The 21740-nt window shown below is 35.3% G+C and overlaps 1 protein-coding gene across 5 annotated transcripts in view; it reads left to right on the top strand.

Annotated features, from left to right (window-relative positions):
• The window catches only part of Prdm5 (PR/SET domain 5), a 198036-nt gene that overhangs the window by 124580 nt on the left and 51716 nt on the right, over window positions 1–21740 (top strand). For all 5 annotated transcript variants that reach the window (XM_021236440.2, XM_087193244.1, XM_013075911.3 and 2 more), the window contains 3 exons: window positions 439–532; window positions 4124–4284; window positions 7311–7404. In XM_021236440.2, coding sequence (XP_021092099.1) covers window positions 439–532; window positions 4124–4284; window positions 7311–7404 — 349 coding nt within the window. The remainder of the gene's footprint in view (window positions 1–438; window positions 533–4123; window positions 4285–7310; window positions 7405–21740) is intronic.

Here is a 21740-nt window from a genome sequence, read left to right as displayed (position 1 = left end):
GTTTTTTTCTTTTTTTTTTTTTGGTTCCGGGGATCGAACTCCGGTCCTTGCGCTTGCGCAGCAGGGGGCAAAACCACTGAGCTAAATCCCCGCCGAGGAAGGTTAGTTTTTAGAGGATTTACTCAGCATCTCGCACTGCAAAGTAGGCGCAGAGAAATTTCAGAGTATATTTAGATTAACAATTTGACATAGTAAGAACAATTTCCTTAGCTATTTATCAAATTTTTAATTAATATCAGAGTTTGACAATATATCAGTTTTTCTCCTGTGAGTAAACTATTTGTGTGTACAGTTGTGTGGTGGAAGAAAGGAACCAGAAGAAACAAGATACTGTCTCCCTCCTTTGCTTTCCTTTTTTCCTTCATGAAGCCACAGTCCATTTTTGTAATGCTGAGTTGATTCTCATTTTTCCTGACTCACATTGTTTTTCTTCCGTAGACTCACTCTGAAGAGAGACCGTTCCAGTGTGATGAATGTAAAGCTTTGTTCCGGACCCCATTTTCTTTGCAGAGACACCTGCTAATACATAACAGTAAGTCCCCATTCAGGCAGTTGAGAACAGAAAGAATCATCTCACACTTTGTTCTTAGATATTTTGAGGATGTAGGCACCTGGAAGTAAACCTGTAAGTGACTAGGTTATCTGCTTTCAAACATCAGAAGGACTAGTAATTCTGCCTTTCACCTTTTCTTCCTTCGTTATTGCTTTATTTTCCGTGGTAACATGAGCTGTTTTGTGACATTTTATATCTTTTCTTCCCAATATTTATAATTATAATTTGTGTTTTAAAACCCTGGATTCACAAAGATCTCTTTGAACTTTGTTTTGAAACAATTTTTTTTTGTTCCTTTTTAAAGATGATGATTAAGGAAACATGTCTATGTCTTTAAAACATGGAGATATCTGGCAAGATTTTATAACTCACAGTCTTTTAGAATTGGAGAAGATTGGAGTGCACATCTAACTTGATTCCTTAATTTGAAAGGAATTGAGAATATTGAGACTCAGAGAGGCACAGTGGAATTTGGGGATTAGTCACCGATAGGTGCCTTTCCCTTTGCTATGTTATCTCTGATTTCTTATTTTGGTGGGAAATTTTTTATTAAGTTCTACACACACACACCACAGAAGTCTATTGCTTGCACTGTTTTTAGAATATCACAGAATTTTTATTCACATCACTGAAGGACGTGATTTTGAGAAGAAAATGTTATTGCAGAGGTGAAGTTCAAAGTGTTCTCTGTTCAGTTGTTGAGATAACCAGATACACTATTGTTCAAATATTGAAGAAAGAATTGCATGATTAAAATTTTTGCCTCTTATTTTAGAGATATTTAATAGGTAGAAAATTCTCTGTACATGTCAAGTTACTGTGCTGTTAAATATTAAATTTCTGAGGTGTGTAAGACAATCAATCTTGACAACTGGTTTCATAGGACAGTATTTTGGAAGAAATTTTCTCTGGTCAAGTTGAAGTGTCTAAAATGAAATATAATAAAGATATTAAAGTTTTATAAATACTGAGTAGTAATGCAGTCTGCTTCCTGTAGGAAAATATCGTGTTATGCTCTCAGGCCATTCTGTGTTCACCTTACAGTTCTGGAGAAGTTGTTAGCACAACTTTCCATTTTCCTTATAAAGAACAACTGTGCATTTAAGAAAAAATTTGTGCAACAGCAGGAATTTCCATTCCATTTCACTTACCATTTTGCTTAAGAAAAGTAATTGTATTGAGATGAGTGGAATTTAGAATAGAGATTTAGACAAGTGAACCATATTCATCTTGTTAAAGTTTTCATGGCTAAATTTGGCCTGATGCACAGGAAATTTTTTCCTTTGGAAAAATGAAATTTTATTTCTTGTAAGAGGAAGGAATTAAAAAGAGATCTAATAATTTTGATTTCAGCTTATTGGTCCTCAACAACTTGAGAAATAGGATTGAAGTGGCTGCCTGTGACTGTGCTGTGTGTTATGCTTTTATTATTTTGTGGATCAGCACAGCAGTCAGGGGCTTTCTGAAGCTGCATCATGATACTTGACCAAGAAAATCAATCTTCATAATTGAGTGAGGAAGGCAGTTATTGATAGTAAGTTAGACACCATTGAAGACCTAGTGAGTTAAAAGGATGGGAAAACAAGAAACAGCTGAAACACAAAGGACAAACTACTAGGTCTTATCTCACACAATATGAAAAGTAAAACCCGTTTAATGTCAATAGATGAAGGCTATTGCTGGAAACTTACATCTGTACTGTAGCTCAAAATACAAATAAATTATAATAATTACTTTAGAAATTATTTTCTAAAACAATTATTTTAAACTACTAAATTATTTTCTATGACATTAAGATCCAAAAGGCAGGTTGCTAGCTAGCTTCTTAACACCTTAACTTCCTTCCTATAGCTTGATAGAGTTTTTGTACAATATTTTGACCAATATTTTGATAGTTCAGTGGAAATTCTTTGGTAGGAGCAATATTAAAGGATTTTAAAATATATTTGTGGTACCTGATTAGATTTGATATTGTTAACATTTATGCTTAAAATCCTTCATCAATTGCTATTTCTTTATATTCTGATTGATGATAATTTTAATTTTATGTAAAGATATATTTAGGGCCGGGGATTTAGCTCAGTGGTGCCGCTGCCTGCCTTGCAAGTGCAAGGTCCCAAGGTTGATCTCCAGTACCAAAAAAACCCCAGATATATTTAAATAAATCTAAAAAGTGTATAAAGACAAAATAGTTTACAAGAATAATACCCTGCAATTAAAATGCATGAAGGTAGCAAACGTGGCTGTCAGCATCCACACAGTTGAGTTCATTCTTGGTAGGGATGTGGCTTTGTTGCATCTCTCAAATGTCAGCTTACAAGAATTTAGAAATCAGGATTCTGTTTGAAAAGACAAAGGGAAGGTAATTTTCTTTTCCTTGTCTCTTTTTTGTTTTTGTCTCTCCCTTTATCTCTTCTTTTTCTCAAATTTAGAGAAATTCTAGGATCTTCCCACTTATAAATTTAGTGCTAGTTATAATAGAAGGAAGTTGAAGGGCTTGGTTGAAACTGGCTGAAAATGAGGTTATCTTATCTTCAACTTCATAGAAAACATTTAGTATTTGTATATTGTACGTTGTAGTCGATATGCTGTGTGGATCTATGCTACTACATCTTAGGGAAACATATTCAAATGCTGTCTATTTTATTCATATAATCATGCTCTATTATAATGTTCTATTATAAAACACCATCTTCTAATTATGCACATTGCTGAAATTGTATTTACAATGGCCCTTAAATTAGACATTCGTGTTGAGAAGAGCTACAAAAGAGAGCATTATGTAAGAGTGAAAAAAGTACCCCTAAGATCTCTAACCATATTTTCTAGAGATGCTTTCTTCTCAGGCCTAGGCCCTAGATAGTAAGAAGAAGATGAAAACCCTCATAGTGTCCAGGGGTTCTTGGGTAGAGGTGGTAACTGTCACTTTTCATTCCCCTGTCCCAAATTCCCTCCCTAAGGGCCTGGAACGCTGCTTCACAGGAGCCAAAGGGCCAGGTCAGGTGAGACCTCCAGTCCTTGCTCTGAGATCCCACTGAGTAAGGACAGAATGTTCCATGCTTCTGCCTCTTCCTCTCCAGAATGAGAGTGGTATAGTGATGTCTATCTGTCTGCCCCCAGCTACTTTCCTCCTAACTGTTATCTATGAACATTCCCCCTCTGTCCATTTCCAGGAGTTCAGAGGGACCATGTTGGGACTTGAGGGGAGTTTGGGAGGACCCCTAAAAGCAACTCACCTTGCATGACAGCAACAGAGGCTTTGTGTCATGGCAAACTTACCTTTAGCCCTGGATCCTACCTGGAAAGGCATACTTTAAAACATGTTCATGGTACCTGTAGAAAATCAGCTGATTCAATTCCCACATTTTCCAGTCAGAGTGACTGAGAACATAGGATAGTCAGACTTTCCTCTGTTAACACACTGAATTAGCAAATATGAAACTGGAATTTGTTCCAAGAAAAAAAAAATGTATGATTGTAAGTTAGAATTATAAAAATAATGTTGATGAGGAATTATAGAACCCTGCTATTGCATCTTATGTTTCTCCTATTTTACATTTTGTTCCTAAGGTGAGAGGACTTTCAAGTGTCATCATTGTGATGCTACCTTTAAAAGGAAAGACACATTAAATGTTCACATCCAGGTAGTCCATGAAAGACACAAGAAGTACAGGTGTGAACTATGTAATAAGGCATTTGTTACGCCATCTGTGCTCAGAAGTCATAAGAAAGTAAGTAGAAGCCTGTGGGCTATAGGTTTGAGGAGTATGGGCATATATGTTAACTATCATGTGATGATTTCATATTAACTTACCAACATATTTACTCAAAATGATAAATGCATAATTTATACCAGCTCTTCAGAAAATACCCATTTTCTTCATTTTTCAAATAGGTGTATTTTTTCCATGATAGACAACCTCAGAGGTGGATGTAGATTTCCCAGTGACCCTTAACTATACCCATAGGTGAACTGTACAGAATTCTCTATGGGTAGAAGCTTACCAATTTTTAAATTTTTGGATTAATGTAAATTTTCTATTTTAAAAATCTGATGAACTTGTAGCTCACTTAGGTATGTTTCATTGCTTATTTAGATGTTTCCTGGGAAGTTATTCGACTGAGCCCTTCTACAATTGCCATGTTTCTTCTCTTTGCATCTCTAGGCCACAAGGGTGTTCCCAGTACAGAATAGGACTGCATAAATATTTGCTTGATTTACATAAAATGGTATTGTTACCTGTAGTGATTGGGAAATTTTTGCATTATTCTAACTAAATAAATACGTTAAGCAAATCAACAAGTTTTTTCTTTGAGGGATAAATGCACTTAAGTACATTTTAAAAATATATTATAATTTGTATTGTAACAAATGCAGTTAATTTAACAATGACTTCAGAAATGACTATGAGGTATGGTAGTTTTCCACCACTGCCAGTTAGCAGGTGTTAACGAGTATGAAGAAATGACTCCCTCTTCAGCATGATTTTGGTTTTGGGACCTGTATTCAATATAATTGTTTTAAAAAGACTGTATTAAGCAGCTCTTTTTTTCTTGCATCTTAAATGCTCAAGAATAATGATACTATCTTCCTTTTAAAATCTCTGAATAGAATAGTCTTTCAAATTTTGCTTGAATTACTTTTTGTATACATTTAGCAAATGTTTTGGGTTTTTTTTTAGTACATGAAAAAAGAGAGATAGTTTTCAAGAGAATTTTGAGTGCAGCAATGGATTGTCACAGATTGAATATTGCAGTGCATTGTTTACTTTTATCACATAACATTTATCCTATTTTGTTCTTATATTGAATTATTTTCATTCTTTCTTATCCATATTTGAGATGGCTTAGTATTGTACTTTCAATGTCTTATAAAACAAGCTTCTATAACCAAATTCTATAACTAGTGATAAGATGTATTTTTGAGTAAAAACAAATATTTAATTATTTTTATAAATATAGCATTAGTGTCCTTTAGTTTGAAACTTCTACTGAGACATACTTTAGGCCTTGTACATGAATAATGAAATATTTACATAGCAGGAAAAGAAATCTTGTGAATTTTATAAAGATATCGTGAATAAATTGTTAGTCACCTGTTTGGAATAACCCATGCTGTGATAATAGATAGTTTTTAAATGATCTTACTCTAGTCAAGAAAAAAATTACCATATTTTACTCCTTTGGGCATGAGAAAACAAGTCTGTAATACGTTAAAGTGTTAATTCTTTCCCTTTAATTGAACCTTAGTGTGAACCAAAGGAAAAGGTTCTTATTAAAGTGTAAAGATGTATAACTCTTTTGTATAAGAGCTTGTAGTAAAGATGGAAAAGTTAAGCTTCTGCCAAGTGCATAATCACAGAGATACCTGAGTGTGGCCCTTGATTAGATTATGTTTCTCCAACTTGAGTATAGCATAAATTCTTTCAAGGGAAAAATGTTCTAAAGGACTAAACTATGTGATATTGACTAAGGTAGTTTATATCTCTTATAAAAATGACAAAGACATTTTCACACATCTAAAATAGATTATAATACAAATATTCAAACTTGCAAATTAAATACCAGTAAGCTGTGAAAGTAATATATTAAAGTTAACAATTAATTGACTATGGAAGATGAAAATGTGCTATTATGGTTCTGTGACTTTATCAGGTGGTGTGGTAACAGCCCATTCCTTTTTCTCTATCCTAGCCAGTTTTTCCTTCTGAAAACACCCCATTATAAACAAACATTTCCTATTTTCATTACTCTATGACAATTCAGATAACAATACCTGCCAGTAATTTGCATAAGAACTAATTGATACACAGGCCCTGGGAGCTCTGTTTCGTGAGAGTAACCCAAATGATCCATTGTCTGCTTTTATTAATGTGTAAGTTATCATTGAAAACAAATTTCCAAAGCATTCTCTAGAACCACTGAGGTAAATCCCAAGCCCCCATCTATCTTTTTTTTTAACCTCTTGAGTTTGAGAAACAGTGGGGCTTGATCAATAGCTTTGATCCCTCATTTACTGGAATGATCTGTTTTGATGTTATTAGAAAAACTGGTGTCCTGATGAGACTGTCTAAAACACTCCATCTGCCCCTTCTTTCTGGAGCGGTTACTTTTTAAACTCTCCAGCATTTATTGAAACTCACCTTTGATTATACTTCTTCACCTTTCCCACGATAATTGTTTCATGCCTCAATTAAAGGTATGTTGAGGGTAGAACTGCTTCTTCACATTGCCTAATCAATTAATACTTGCTGATTTTAAAAATCAAATTAGATTTATGTTCCTTTCTGGCTTGCACTAAAGTCAGTCCAGATAAGTATAGTGTAAGTAACACATGACTTTATTGAGATTAATTCTGTCCTCAAGAATTAAATACACACAAGGAATGTGAAAAATGCTTCAAAGGAAATGTTTCTTGGCAGCAGTTACAGACAGCTATAGCCCCATTTTGATTATGTGGTTTTGTTCCTATATACTGGTTTTGTATAATTTAATCACTTTTAGATGGAGGCTCCATAAAGGCTTAAAATGTAAACTGCAGAATTATTTTCAGATTAACACTAATGCACACTTCTATGAGTTTTTTGAACCCTTGGCAATATCCATGATAAATTGTTTAAAATCTCATTGTGATATTAAAACATTTTAATGAAACATAATCCTGGACAATAAGGATTTACTGTTGTCAGAGGCACTTAATCATCTTTACCCCATTCCTTATGTTTGTCCTCAGCTCTTTTTTTTCCTTTCCTTGTAGACACATACAGGAGAAAAGGAGAAAGTCTGCCCATATTGTGGCCAGAAATTTGCCAGCAGTGGGACACTGCGAGTTCACATCCGGAGCCACACAGGTATAGAAAATGATCAGGGATGAAAACAACTGAGAGAGCTTGTGGCAAAACAGAGGATGGTGTGGTATACTGAAGTAAATCCAAGATTAAGAATTAGTCTTCCTTAGGGCCGGGGATTTAGCTCAGTGCTTCTGCCACCTGCCTTGAAAGCATAAGGTCCTGAGTTTGATCCCCTGTACCAAAAAAAAAAAAAAAAAAAAAATTAATCTTCCTTATAGTAATGTAAAATACAGTTCCTCACTCTACAAGAATTTTGAATAACTGTAATTTCCCAAATTAAGTAAAACATCTGAAGTAGTGTTTTTTACAATGGTTGCTTGTGATATAACTGTGACTTCTGTTATATAGGAGTCTAACAGATGAAAAAGGGAATAATAGTTTTACTTTCTGTAGAAGGGTGCAGGCCTCCTCTTACAATTTCTTCTGTCACTCATATCAAATATGGCTTTTTACAATTTAGAGTCTTTGGAATGCGACTTGAATGTGATCGGGTATTATTGGATAGGAATGGGGTGTGACTATAGTATCTGTTAGGCTGTGAAGTCCCCTTCTTTTCTTATTCCTGTGCCATTTCTCTGATGAAGGAGGGTGTGCTTTTCTGAAGGGTGAACAACTGAGCATTCTTAAAAGAACCTTGTCTGGATTTTATCTACCATGTACATAAGTACTTCAAAAAGACCTGAATATTCTTAATTTTGATATCTAAATGATTTTACAATATTCTGAAATTTTTTTCAGTAGATAGACTGTATTTTTATGGTCTACTATATAATCAGTTGTATAGATGAAGCTTCCTACTCAAGGGCAATAGTGTTGGACTTTAATCCTTATCTCCCCACCTTGCATAGTATGTAGCACAGTAACTGTGCTGTAAATGAAGAAATCTTAGTTTAAGCAGGACAGAGAATCTCTACTATGGCTACTACATATGGGTGAAGGAAAGGACAAGAGTGGAACATAATGTTCAAATTAGTGTTTATTGTCTTAGAATAGCCACTTAAATACTTTTGAATGACACACATAACCAAGAATAGATCAAGCTTTCTCCATGACGGTTATGAACTACTAGGTGCTCTAGAGAAGGAAAGGAAGGTCTTCTTGAATAGAGGTTATCTAGAGAAGGCAAGGCATTTGGGACAAGGTCCAGCTGTGTTGCAGCAGTAGAGAGCAACAACAAGAAAAGTAGAGAGAGGCCAAAGGAAAGGCGCCATAGAGAGCCATGTTGGAAACATGTGCACTTCAATTTGGGCACATGGCTTGCACATCGTGTGTGGATTGTTCAGTAGAAGAAACTGAGAGTTTTGAAGTCTGAAGTCAGCCCCTGCGGTCTAGTGGTGTAGCCTCTTATGTCCTTGTGCATCCCTCTCTCCTGTGTCTGTGTGTATGTTGGGCTGAATGGATTTGGGGTGGGATAAGGGCAATAATTAAGTCAACCACCTTCCTTTCTGCATTAGCAATCCTTGGTTGATGTCTTTATGCCACATTGAATATATAACTTACTGTGTGCTTAGCGGCTTTCATGTGTGCATGTCTGTGCTCATGTCTATAATTTGTGTATAGGGGAGGGCAAGTAGGGAACAGGGAAAGTGTAGTTCATCAGCATAGCAGAGTAATGAATCCAAAGACCTGATACATCATGCTATAATTCAATTTTGGTTGATCTATAATATTTTTAAAAGGCAGAAACTTTCACTGTTCGTAATGCATTAAGACATAGATGCCAGCACAGAAAGGATGAACCCAATCAAGTAGAACACTTGATTTTTCAAATTAATTCTATTCTTGAGAATTCTGAGTGCCTGTATTTTATTTACTTTTGGAAATATAGGCAGTAGAGAAGAATAAAGCAATTAAACTAGTAATTGTTCCTAAAATTTTAATTATCATCCTCTATGAAGTTCTAATAATAAGCAGACTTATTTTGAGGTTCAAGAATTTTCTTGGATAAAAATATTAAATGTATTATGTATTTGTTGTTGTCTTGAATTATGTTGTATATTACATGTAATCTAAAAATACCCTAAAATCCAAATTATTTTATACATGACTTAGTTACCAGGGTTGTTAATTAATGTGGCTTCTGATCAAGGGCACCGCCATCTGAATGCTGACAGCAGCTCTGAGCAACAGTGAGCTAACATGTGTATTTTAACAAGTAGATAGACAGGACAGATAGATGCGGAGGCACAGAGAACCTAGACAGGACATATTGACAGGGAGGGTGTTTGTACGAGTAATTGCATAACTTTAATTTTTATATAGTTACTTACTCAGAACTAGACTTGTCTGTTTAAAATCAAACTCATTTTACCTTCCCACCTTACAGTCCCTCTTTGGGTTCTTTTGAAGTTAAGTCTGTTCAATGATAACTTCCTGGCAGTGCGGCTGGGGATGTGTTGGAAGTGTGCTGGGTGCCGGACAGTGTCGGTGACCACAGAGACCTGGCTGGTGGCTGCCATCTGGGCTTCCACAATAGTCCTGGCATGGGTTTCTTTTCTTGTGTGAACAAATGGTGATTTGCTTTTCTTTAATTTTCTTTGTCCTTCCCTCTGAATGGTGCATGATTATGAACCTTCCCAAGCTACATCAGTATTCACATGGGATTGTATAATTATTTTACTATTCTGACAGTAGAGCTGTTATCATTTTGAGTTATGTTTCCTCTCTCTTTTCCTTATAAAGTCACATGATTTTATTCAGCCCTCTCCTAATGGTAGGTGTAGCAATTTATGGTCGTGCTATGGTGTGGCATAGGTAAAGGGTCATGGCATATTCTTTAGGGAATATTTCCTTGTATATGATTTAGAGAGGATACAGTGAAGTAGCAAAAACCACGAGTGAAGATGGTACCCAAGCAGCAAAGGCAGCGGATGCAGACCTTGTGAAACAGAAGCAGTGATGCCAACTATGGCTTCATTGCTCTGTGACACTTGTACAGTTGGGGACCCAGGGGAGCTAATGTGGGTTAGGGATACAGCTATTTACTGTATTAGCACTTAAAGCCGCTCACTGTGTTAGAAAATTTTTAAAAATTGTTATTTTGATAAAAATGACAATATGCTCATTACATGTTAACATATTTTAAGAGAAAGTAGTAGCATTTTTTCCAAACCAGAAATCATTTAGCGAGACTGGAGACATTGTTTTACTTTTCTGTAAATCCTTACTGTCTAGTTTAAGAGAAGACAGCTATATTCTCATATCTGTTTCTTCATTCATCCTTTTGCAGTGCATAATTTTGGTTGGAGGGTTTGAAAGAAATCTGCCCTTGCGTAGATAGGCATTCAAAGCATGAGAGTATGTTAAGTCTTCGTCAAATAATTTTGCATATTTGTTACTGTGTTAAAAATTAAAAGGTGGTAGTTTTTTTAAAGGCTTCTTGTAGTGTACAACCTAAAATTATCTCAGTAAGCTTTTCTGTTCTGTTACATTCGAGGAAATTGGTCTGTTGCACTTTCAATGATCCTTTACCCCGGAGAGATTCTGTAACATGATGCTCAAGTAATTTGGAATATATCCTGTCACTGATGTGAGGAGATCTTCCACATTTGTTAATATCATCACTGTTCTCATTAGACAGTCTGAGTATTTGGAAGCTTTGAAGCACATGACAGCAGACACAAGTTTTCCAAAATTCTGAATTTGGCTTTACCTGTTTTAATTTTCATATTTTGTAACAAATGCTATGATATCTTTCATTATTTTTTCCTAAAATTATAAGCTTACTTCTTTTATATTCAAAAAATAAATGTGCATTAAACACCCAACTTTTTTTTTGGTACCGGGGATCAAACTCGGGACCATACACTTGCAAGGCAGGCAGCAGAACCGCTGAGCTAAATCTCTGGCCCCAAAACACCCAACTTTTAATAACCATGCTTTGTCTCTCAGTCATTTCGCTTCAAATGTAAAAATGGTGTTCTATGAAAGAGGCTGCGGTACATCTCCCAATTCCATCACTGGTGCCTTTCCCTAGGTGATTTTCCTATATTAGCATGCATTACCAGTACTTCCAGCTTAATTCCCATGTTATCACAAAGAATATTAAAAAGATGGTACTCAAGAGTTAGGATTTAATGAAATTATTCATTTTTATTTTATCAAGGATATTTTCAAGTATAACTGGCATTTATTTCTACTATGAGTGTGTGGATGTGAAAACTGCCATGATTAGTAGAAAAGTTTGAGGCCATTGGTCCATACACACCACAGCAGCAGTTTCATTCCCCCCAAAACTTTTGTATCATTAATGTAAATGTCAACATGGTGGAAAAGGCAAATAACTCACTCAATAGAATTGTTATGAAAGTACTTTTAATCTTGCAGACCTTGTGAGAATCTTGGGAATCCCCAGAGGTAAAGGGGTCCTACTTTAAGAACTGCTGCTAGATGGATAAATACCTAGCAAAAAATCTGTGTGAGAGTGTGTGTGTGTGTGTGTGTGTGTGTGTGTGTGTGTATGTGTATTGGGGAGGGTAAGGAGCAAGAGGCAGGGAAGATTGTGTTGACTCATAATAAGGACCCAGCTGACAAAGGCCCATTCTGTCTAACTAGGGCCATTTCTTTTATCTGATTTCTCAGACTCGTATTGCTTCCAACTAATGCTTTGGCTTTCCTGATAATAAATTCTCAAGCTTTTGCTCTTCCTTCTGATGAAACATGCTAATGTCTCCTGTCAATGCCTTTGCTAGAATCTGGATTTCAATAAGCCAGCTGATGAGTGGGAAGTTTTCCAACTCTGACTATAGTGTTGTATAGGAACTGTTCACTGTTGGGTTGATACTGTTATATTTATAATTGTAAGCAGAAAATCATTAAGGCTTTTCAAATTTGGGCATATTTGTACCTCTATTTCAGAGCTTTAAAATTTACCTGCAGATAGCAAAAAATAGAACTTTGCTAAAAGATTATCCTGTCAGCAAGACATTTATGGATATTTTAAATCATTTAGTAGGGCTTTGGGATACTCAGCTGTCTTAGGCACTTTCCAATCCTGGAGACATAATATCTGACACTCACAACTTTAAGCAAGATAAGTTTATTTTGGCTCATAATTTTTAGAGGATGAAGTTTATAGTCAGCTGCCTCTGAGGCAGGAAGGGCATGGTGGAAGGGTCTGGTAGTGGAAAACTGCTCACATCATGGTACCCAGGAAGCACGAGCAAGGGGAGGAGTTGGGGAGGGAGTCACACCCTTCCAGGTCAAGCCCGGAGTTACCTCCCTCTTCTGACCAGACCTCGCCTCCTAACAGCACATTCAGCTACAAAATCAAGAATCAATTTTGGACTAATTGATGAGAATAGCCCCTTGACCCAGCCACCTCCTGAAAGCCCTACCTCTGAACACATGAGGCTTTTGTGAGAGATATTCAGATCTAAACCATAACAAGGGTATTGCAATGAGATTAAAGACCTTTCCCCAGGTAGGCAGCTGCCCTGCTTAGTAGAAGCAGGTCTCAACTGTGTCTCCTACTCTGCCATCCTCCATCTTGGGAATGAACCCTGCATATGGGAAAGAGCCATGGCTTTGGAGACAACTAACTCCAGTCCAAATCCTGGCCCCACCTCTTGGTAGTTGTGAATTTTGAGCACATTATTTAACCTCTCTAAGCCCCCATTTTATCTCCTAGGTTCTTTGTGAAGAACGAATGAGATCATTTCTGTCAGACAGTGAGTGTTGGTTCATAATAAATGGTCAATTAATTGTCATAAGCACAATAACTAAAATTCTACTCTATACTGGGATTTGTTAATATAACTTTTCTCAAGTTAAATGAGTTGTATTCATTTACATTGGGTTGTAAGTCTTTACTGGGTAAAATAATTTCTTGCATTATCATTTTTTCCTTTTCTTCTTAAATTTCTTTACAGCAGTGCTGAGATTTTCATGTTCCAGATTGTCCTTTGCTTCCAGTTTTATCAAAATTTTAATTATAACATACAAAACCTTTACAATAAATTAACCTTATATTATGATTATGCAAGTAATTTGTTATTAGAATATCATGCTAAAATATTTAGGTATGGGATGTTTCTGTATCTTACCCTCAAATGGGCCAGGAAAAAGAAGTGAATACAAAAATATACTCCATGTCCCTGTACCTTTTTTTTTTGTACCGGGGATCTAACTCACAACTTTGTGCTTGTGAGGCAGATACGATGCCACTGAGCTAAATCCCCCAGCCTCCCTGCACCTCTTTCAGCACACACCCTCCATATTGCTCATGCCCACCCTAGGTCTTCAGGGATCTCTAGGTTCTGCCAGTGCAGGTTGGGCTCATGACTTTACTTAAGTCTGTGGAAGAGGGGAAGCTCTCTCAAATATAGCATCTAAGTCCATCCTCTCACAGCCCAGAGGTTTCTCACCCTTTTTATTTTTATCTGCATCCTTTAATGGGTTTCATTTTGTCAAATTTGTACATGCATATAACATACTATAATTGTTCCCCCATCACCCTCTGTTTCACCCTCCGTTTGAGGGGGTTTCAATATATATAATGTATTTTGATCATATTCCTGCCCTCTTTTATCTGTCCTTCTATGCCCTCTTCCTCCCCCGCATTCAGATGACCTATTAGAACCAAATAAATAAGACCTAAACCTTTTGATTTCAAATTCTGTTTTGTGTTCTCTCTTCCTTTTTGCTACATATTTGTTATAATTAATTATGAAGTACAGAAATTCTCTAAGTTTCCCAGTATAAAGACTAGGAATGAGATTCTAAAGTCTTATTTCAGCACTATAAAAATGTTGTGATTTAGAGCCAAGTGATTTGATTTTGGTGTGATTTTTTTTTTCCCTTAATGTTAATATGTTCATTTACTCTTGACTCATCTTTATAGTGACCAAAAACAGACAGAACAGGCAATATTAAATTGAATCTTATGTCTTTTCATTTCTAGAAATTGATTATTAATTGGAAGGTGAACCTTTGATTACACTGAAATGTAATGAGATTTTTATGGACTTAATAGTCACTTAGCATTTTTTCCAGCATGTTGGAGTCAATTTCATTTGGTTTACATAGTGCATTTAAACTGTCTGTCGATAATTTGAAAGTCACTTCTCTTTTTTTATTACATCAAATAACACTCAGTTTCACAGAGGAGAAAGGAACATGACTCCAATTTATGTTTCTTCCTTACAGTTTGCCAGTGGATATCTTCCAACATTTTTAATCTAGCACAGTAACAAGTTGTTGTATGAAGCATTAAAGATAGTTTCCTTCATATTAATTTTCTTGGGATGGGTTTTTTTTTAATCGGCTCATGACTAATGGTTGTTCTACAAGACAGTGATAATTAACTATTAGATTACTCCCCATTAGTTCTGAGAGGAGTCTTTGTTGTTTATGTCTGTTTTCATTTTTTTTTGTTTATAATGTTTAACATGTTTAAACTCTTCAGTTCTTTCAATTCATGCTGTGATTGATTTTATCCTTTTCCACCTTAAATAACCAACCAGCTATATACATGCTTTGCCATTTTTCTTCTCCATCTCCTTTGTCTCTCATATTCCCAGTACCGTTATTCTGTAGAGCTAGCATGAAATTTGACAAAACTTTGGTTTTTCCATTAACTTTGAAAATGTTATTTTTCATAAAACTTGTATCTAACTTCTAAAGTCCACTCATTTTTTATATAATGTTCTTGACTTCTAGAATAGAGGGGAATTTCTGAAATTACTGAAATTACCCAGTTCAAGTCTCTGTGAACTAATGTCTAGCAAAATGTAGTGATTTACCTAAGTTCAGACAAACACTTGTAATTGGTTAATCTAGAACTAAACCAATATTTAACCTTTTCCTTTATGTCACATGCTGATATTTTTATTTCTTACTCATTGATAGGCCCCCTAGCTAACTCTTTTTTGAGGGGGGGTGCACTAGGGGTCGAACTTGGGACCTTGCGCTTGCGAGGCAGGTGATGGAACTACTGAGCTAAATGCCCCCCCCCAAGCTAACTCTTATTGTTGCCCTTGCACCTACTATAGAATTACATAATTCCATAACTTTTGATGATATTTGTCATTGATATGTCACCCAATTGAAGATAATAAGCTTTTCTTGGAAACTTGAGGACCTGTAGTGTATTCCCATGGTCTTACTGAATACTTACCTCTAAATATGCAGAAACTTTTCTAGCACACAGTCAACTAATAATTTATTGTTTAATATCTGGTTCATATCCAGGGTATGGATAGTAGAGTCAGGTTACAGATTTGAACTCCTTTTTATTTTTTACCCTCTAAGATATTTAATGATTTACTTTATTTCTTCAAAACTGAGTTTTCTCAACTGAAAATAGGTGTAATAATAGTGTCAACTACCGAGTTTGTTTTTAGGGACATGAGAAGGCATACTTAAAGCACTTTAGCAGGTGCCTAGCAGTGTAAGCTGACTGAGTGGTACTGAGAGCTGTTGCTGCTGGTGTGTGGATATGCTTTGTTTTTGTATTCTTAACTGCATTTAATTACAGGTACTCAGACTCACTTGATACACTGTTTGACCCTCTGCTTCTAGTGATCATACTTCTCTTTTCATACTTTCAGCAGCAGATTATTGATCATCTGTGGATTGCAGATGAGGGTTTGCTGTCAAGTAGAGCTGGCCAGGAGTGAGCTAGGGTGTGGGTAGAGTGTGTTGCTGTCATCATCAATGGAGGCAAGTGGTCGAGTATGTGTCTGGCCAGCTGCTCTGTAATTTATCATCCAGTTTCTTCTGCTGGAATGACTGAGATGGCACTCTGTGGGTCAGCTGAAATGGTAGAGCACATTCTCCTGTGGGTTTATAGCTTCTTGGGGTCAGTGGGAACTGGGGTTCATTCAGCAAGGGAATCCACAGGCTGTGACATGAATTCCATCAGTTGTTCATAAATTATGAAAGAAATACTAAGAACAGCTTTTAGGTTTTTAAAGCTCTGGGCCAGGAGGTTAATTACTTGCCTAGAGTTCCAACCAACTTTCCGTGTTAATAGATACCGGCTGTGTTGGCCCTACTATTCCAGGCTGTCTTGAATACTGTTATTTGAATGTAGTAATAAATCACTGTCTTAGGAAATATTTAATTTTTTTGTAAATACCTGTAATCATCTCAGAAATAAAAGATTGGTGTATTAAAATTTGATTACACTTGGATTTTGGCTATTGTTTTTCTTCCAATACTTTTTCTAAAGGAATTAATTCATTGTTTTTAGGATGTTTGTTCAACATTAAAACAGTAGCTATAAATTGAAAGTAATTATAGGATAATGACATTAATAAGTGGAACAAAAAATAATTATAAGCACAAATAAAACTTTAAAATGTATTCCATAGTTTTATAGGAATTAGATGACTTACAAATGTTGAAAAGGAATTTATTCTGCCATATTTATTTCTGAGTGTTTCATAGCTAACATTAGGCCAAATCATATATCTGTTACCTGCAGATAGACTAAGAGTTAACAGAATCATCATGTAGAATCTTCATAGAAATCAATGATTTCCTCAGCATCACACTTCAGCTTTTCCCCAACACATGCTGATTGACATTTTCATAGTCATGGGTAGTCTGGAACTATGTATTTTTGTTTGTTTTCTCAAGTGTTATCTTGACAAGTCAAATAATTTCTAATCACCAACCAGATCAGTGGAATGTATCATTTCTTCCTCTTTTTTCTTTTATCTTTACTCAATCTTCACCAATATAATTTTGTTTTAGTGTAAAGCTCATATAATAATTTAGAAGATAATACGTTCTTCTGTTTTTTGGTTTTTTTGGTACCGGGGATCGAACTTGTGTCCTTGGGCTTGAGCAGCAGGCGGCGAAACCACTGAGATAAATCCCCGGCCCAGAAGATAATACATTCTTAATGGTATTATCTATATTTTTTATTTTCAAAAATATTGAAGGCCCTAATTTTTTAATGCAAAAATTACAGTCCTTATGTTAAGGACTTTGTATAAGGACACGGAGGGAAGACTGAAGGAGTAGCATTTGTCTTAGTGTTATGAATGATCACCAAATGAATTAATATAGTCACAGAGATTCAATTAGATGGATTATTTAACTATACCACCATTTTGTAACTTGTATTTTAATCATTTCTTTTTTGATGTAGTACTATGATTCTGAAAAAATGGAAATAGCCTAGACAGTAGTTTTCAGCTGCAGTTCAACAATGTTATCTATTGATAAATTGTTAGTATTAATAGGATAGTTCTATTAAGTTTGAATCACTTTTTGAGGGGAGGGTGGTTGGCCTAGAACCTAGGGCCTTGGGGCCTCCAACCTTATCATTTTCAATTAGTGTTTGAAATTTGAAGATTTCATTTCCTCTAATAAGTGCTTTCTCCTTCTATTTCTATCATACCCCCAATAATACCAACTTCCTTGTGCCGTTTTTCTGCAACTCTACACTATGCTTAGGGTTAAGGAAGATTTCGTAACTTCTCTAGTTTTAGGGGGAAAATGGTTTTTTGATTGTCTTCACTTCTCAGAGTTACTCTCAAAGGCACTCCTGAGCCATCCTTGCTGGCAGTATTTATGTGCATCTTCTGTGTTTCGGCACCCAAAGTTCGACTGCTGATCACCCCATGACCGCTGTTCACAAACTGTGCTCATAAATACTGGTAGAAATTCCTGAAAACAGAAAACTTCTGGGTGAAAGGATTAATAATTTTTCCTACCAAAGCCTGACTCTCTTAAGAATAAAACCAAATCAGTAATTAAAGCACTCCCTCCTTAAGAAAAATGGCCCCTTGCCATAGTGTGGAACATTCATGACAGACATTTTGTGTCTTGGCCAAGACTTTAAAAACTTTGGCAGTATCTGGAGTGCCCAGCCCTTTCTGCTGTTAGTGAAATGGCCCAATTGGCTTCTGTCAGCTCTTGCCTCCAGGACCTCCTGAAGGCATCTTGCTCCCTTTAGACAAATCATGAGTTAATAGGGGTCATTTATATACCTGGTTGGCCAGTGCTAAAGCCTCCTGAATAGAGGACCCTCTGCTTTCTCTTCCTGTAAAAATTATAGTTTTAAATTATTCATTGACTTTTGCCCTTTCTTGCTTTCCATTTTTTTCATCAGTAAAATTCAGTTTTTGTTTTGACTTCAACCAGTCCAGCTCTGTCTGTTGAGATCGGGAATTTAGTGAGAGGATGGCTGTCTTTGTTCTACCTTCTTTCCATTGAACCTCATGTCATTTGATAAAAGCAGGAGGGACTCTGCAACTGTAAGAGTCTTTTGAAAAATAATGCATTAAAAAAAGATTTGATCCAGTTTGATTCTGGTAGCAAAAATGTTTTGAGAAGTAAAGTTTGTCTCAATTGTTTTTTACATTTTATTACTCACTGCCTTATAATTTAAACACTTAAAGCTTCAAAAAGTAGAGTATCTTTGTAAATATTCAAGCAGTAAATGTCAAGTTCAGGATTTTGTTGTCTTTCTTTCAAAGATGGTGTCCTCAGGTTTAACTTCTTTAGGTCAAGTGAGATTCCTCCAGGTTTGATTGATGGGACATTGTACAGCTAGCAAGGTGGGGTTCAGCAAGGTCAGTGGATTTTCATGACTCTTTTGGCTAGAGGAAAAAAAAGCATTTCAGTTCACAGAAAGGTGCCAAGAATGAACTTGAGCTACTCCCATTTGTCAGTGTAGCATTTCACTTCTCTCAGTGGTGTACTTCTAATTTATTAGATGCTCTGTATGTTGCAGATGAGAATGGTAGAATTGGAAAAGTAATTGGGTGGTGCTTTCTCAGTTGTACTTTTTGGTTAAATTTTCATTCAGAATGATTCAGTCTGTTGTTTTGTAAGTTCCTTAGACCACAAAAGCATAGTAACCCAGTCCTCTGATATTTGTGAAAAATAAATGTAAATAAATTTCTTCTAAAGAACTCCCATATAATACATGTATTTTAAAGCTCAACCGTATGGAACCATCTCAGAATATTTTTGCTGGAAACATACACTTCCAAGGTTTGTTTTGCAGTTGAAGTATCGCCATCTCCAAAACTGATTTTTATTAGAAAACGAAGTAAAAAATAAAGCCATGGCTCCAAAATCTTTATTTCAAGTTGAGTTTGGATTCATGAAAAATAATTGAGTTTGATTTTATTGTATTTTAAATTACATTTTTCTGTGTGTACACTTTTCATCTCTTTAAATATTTATGAAAGTTCTCTGAAAGCTACATGTTTTTGAAATATACTAAATGACAGATTAAAAGTTAAAATTATTAAAATACTTTATGAAAATGTTACAATTTTATTCCATTAAATATCTCTTAAAACTTTTGCATGTATATTATATATTGTTTTCCTACTTGTGTATAAAAATGTTTTAAAAATATGGGGCACAATGGACTACTACTCTGCCATAACAAAGGATAAACTTGGGTCATTTGTAGGAAAATGGATGCACCCTGAGATCATAATTGAAATCAGGCAAAAAGCTTAAATATTGCATGATTTCTCTTATGTGACAAACCTAGAGGATAAATAAAGAGCAAAATAAAAGGTAGATAATAGAAATAGGGATATAGATTGTTCTCCACCGGGAAAGGGATCAGGAGATGGAGGGAACAGGGAGGGAGAGGAGGGAAAAGGGGTGAAAAAGGAATTAAGGTGTTTTCTGTACATGTACTAACTTTCCACAAGGCATGTAAACATTATGCACTGTAAACCTGTAATAATAAATATAGAACACATTGGCTATATACTTTTTTAAAAAATGTGGTGCAATTAAACATGGAATTCATTATCTTAACCATTTGGTGCACTTTTTAAACTTCAGGGTAGATCTTGCTCATTATTACTAAATGTACTAACTGAGTGTGTTTAGTGGAATGAATAAAAATTTATTGCTTCTGTTAGAGTAATCAAATTCACTTTTTAATTTAAATCCATGACCTAATTTAAAAATATCAAGGTTGAAGTGGCTTGAAAGATTTTCTTTATTAATTTCATGTTGTGTAAACACAGATCTTTAGAAAAGATTTGTGTCAAGATGTTGGATGTTGAGGTGGTTACATAATAATAAAATATATTCAATGATTTCCTGGCTTTAGGATCTTTTATAATTAAGATGCATGCTAGGCTAAACTCTTCACCATTTTTTTTCAAGTTGCTCTTTTAATGTTAGTATGTTATTGATTCTTTGGTGAGGGCTAGAGTTTTAATGTCTTTAAATTATATGGCCTAAAACAATGCTAATGTCAATATATTATAATTCTAAAAGCACATAATAAGCTAAAATCTGATTTTTTCCTATTTTTTTTAGTCACGCTTGCCAGGGTATGGTAGCTTTCATAATGCATTTTCTTTGTCAAAGGCTGAAGGTGACTTTTTGGATGACCAGGCTGGATTGAGGGTACAGTGATCCATGTGGCATCCAGATGTTCCACTACCACTAGCTTCCTTTGAAAGGCTCCTTACTGAGCACCCCATACAGTTAAATACTTTCAAGCTAGTTCCATATCAGGTGTGCTAGCAGTTAATAATTTGGATATACTTATTTCAAGACCAGTAAAATGAAATATGCCTAATTCAAAGATGAATTATAAAAGATGTGTACTTGAATAATCCATTAAGGAACTACATTCATTCAATCACTTTGCCTTCCTAATGACTTTGTCTGAAGTTTTCCATATGCCCAATTCCTAGCCCAGATGTCTTTCTTTTTTTTTTTTTTTTGGTACCAGGCATCCAACTTGGCTCCTTGTGCTTGCGGGGCAAGCGTCAGAACCACTGAGCTAAATCCACGGCCCCAGAGGTCTTTCTTAAACCTATTTCTTTTGTTTTATATTCTTAATGTAATTTTATCTATTTGTAAGTGCATTCCCAAAGTCAAGGACAGTAACTAGAAGATGGTATGTGCTGACAAAATAACTATTAAATGAATGAATATACTAACTTCATGGAGCATCCACTTTATGGTGCCTTTAAAATCAACCTAAAATTAACCCTTTATAATTACCATGATATTTCTGGCTTTTTTTGTTTGTTTGTTTTGATGTGTTCAAAGAAAGCACAGTGAATTATAATTTCACTTAGTGCCAGAACATAATTTAGAGAAAAGAAAACCTGTAAATAAGTCGTTAATGTTTTAGTTATCGAAATACATTTTGTTATCATATTCACTCTGGTATTGTTTATGCCGCTATACTCATTAAATTTGATTATTGATAGCTCAGTCTCTAGAGGAGTATGTGATATTGGCCAATATTATATTTCCCTTCTAAATTTTGAAGGTATATATATATATATATATGTATATGTCTCAATCTACAGATACAGTTTAATATTGTCGATATTTGCATTCACTTTGCATTTGTGTTGTGATACAAAACACATTCCTAACCT

Source organism: Heterocephalus glaber, unplaced genomic scaffold (assembly GCF_053883595.1).
Source record: "Heterocephalus glaber isolate CG9 unplaced genomic scaffold, H.glaber_assembly_v1.0 deba00001586, whole genome shotgun sequence".
In the NCBI taxonomy this organism is placed as follows: domain Eukaryota; kingdom Metazoa; phylum Chordata; class Mammalia; order Rodentia; family Bathyergidae; genus Heterocephalus; species Heterocephalus glaber.
This window is presented reverse-complemented; position numbering and strand designations above follow the sequence as displayed.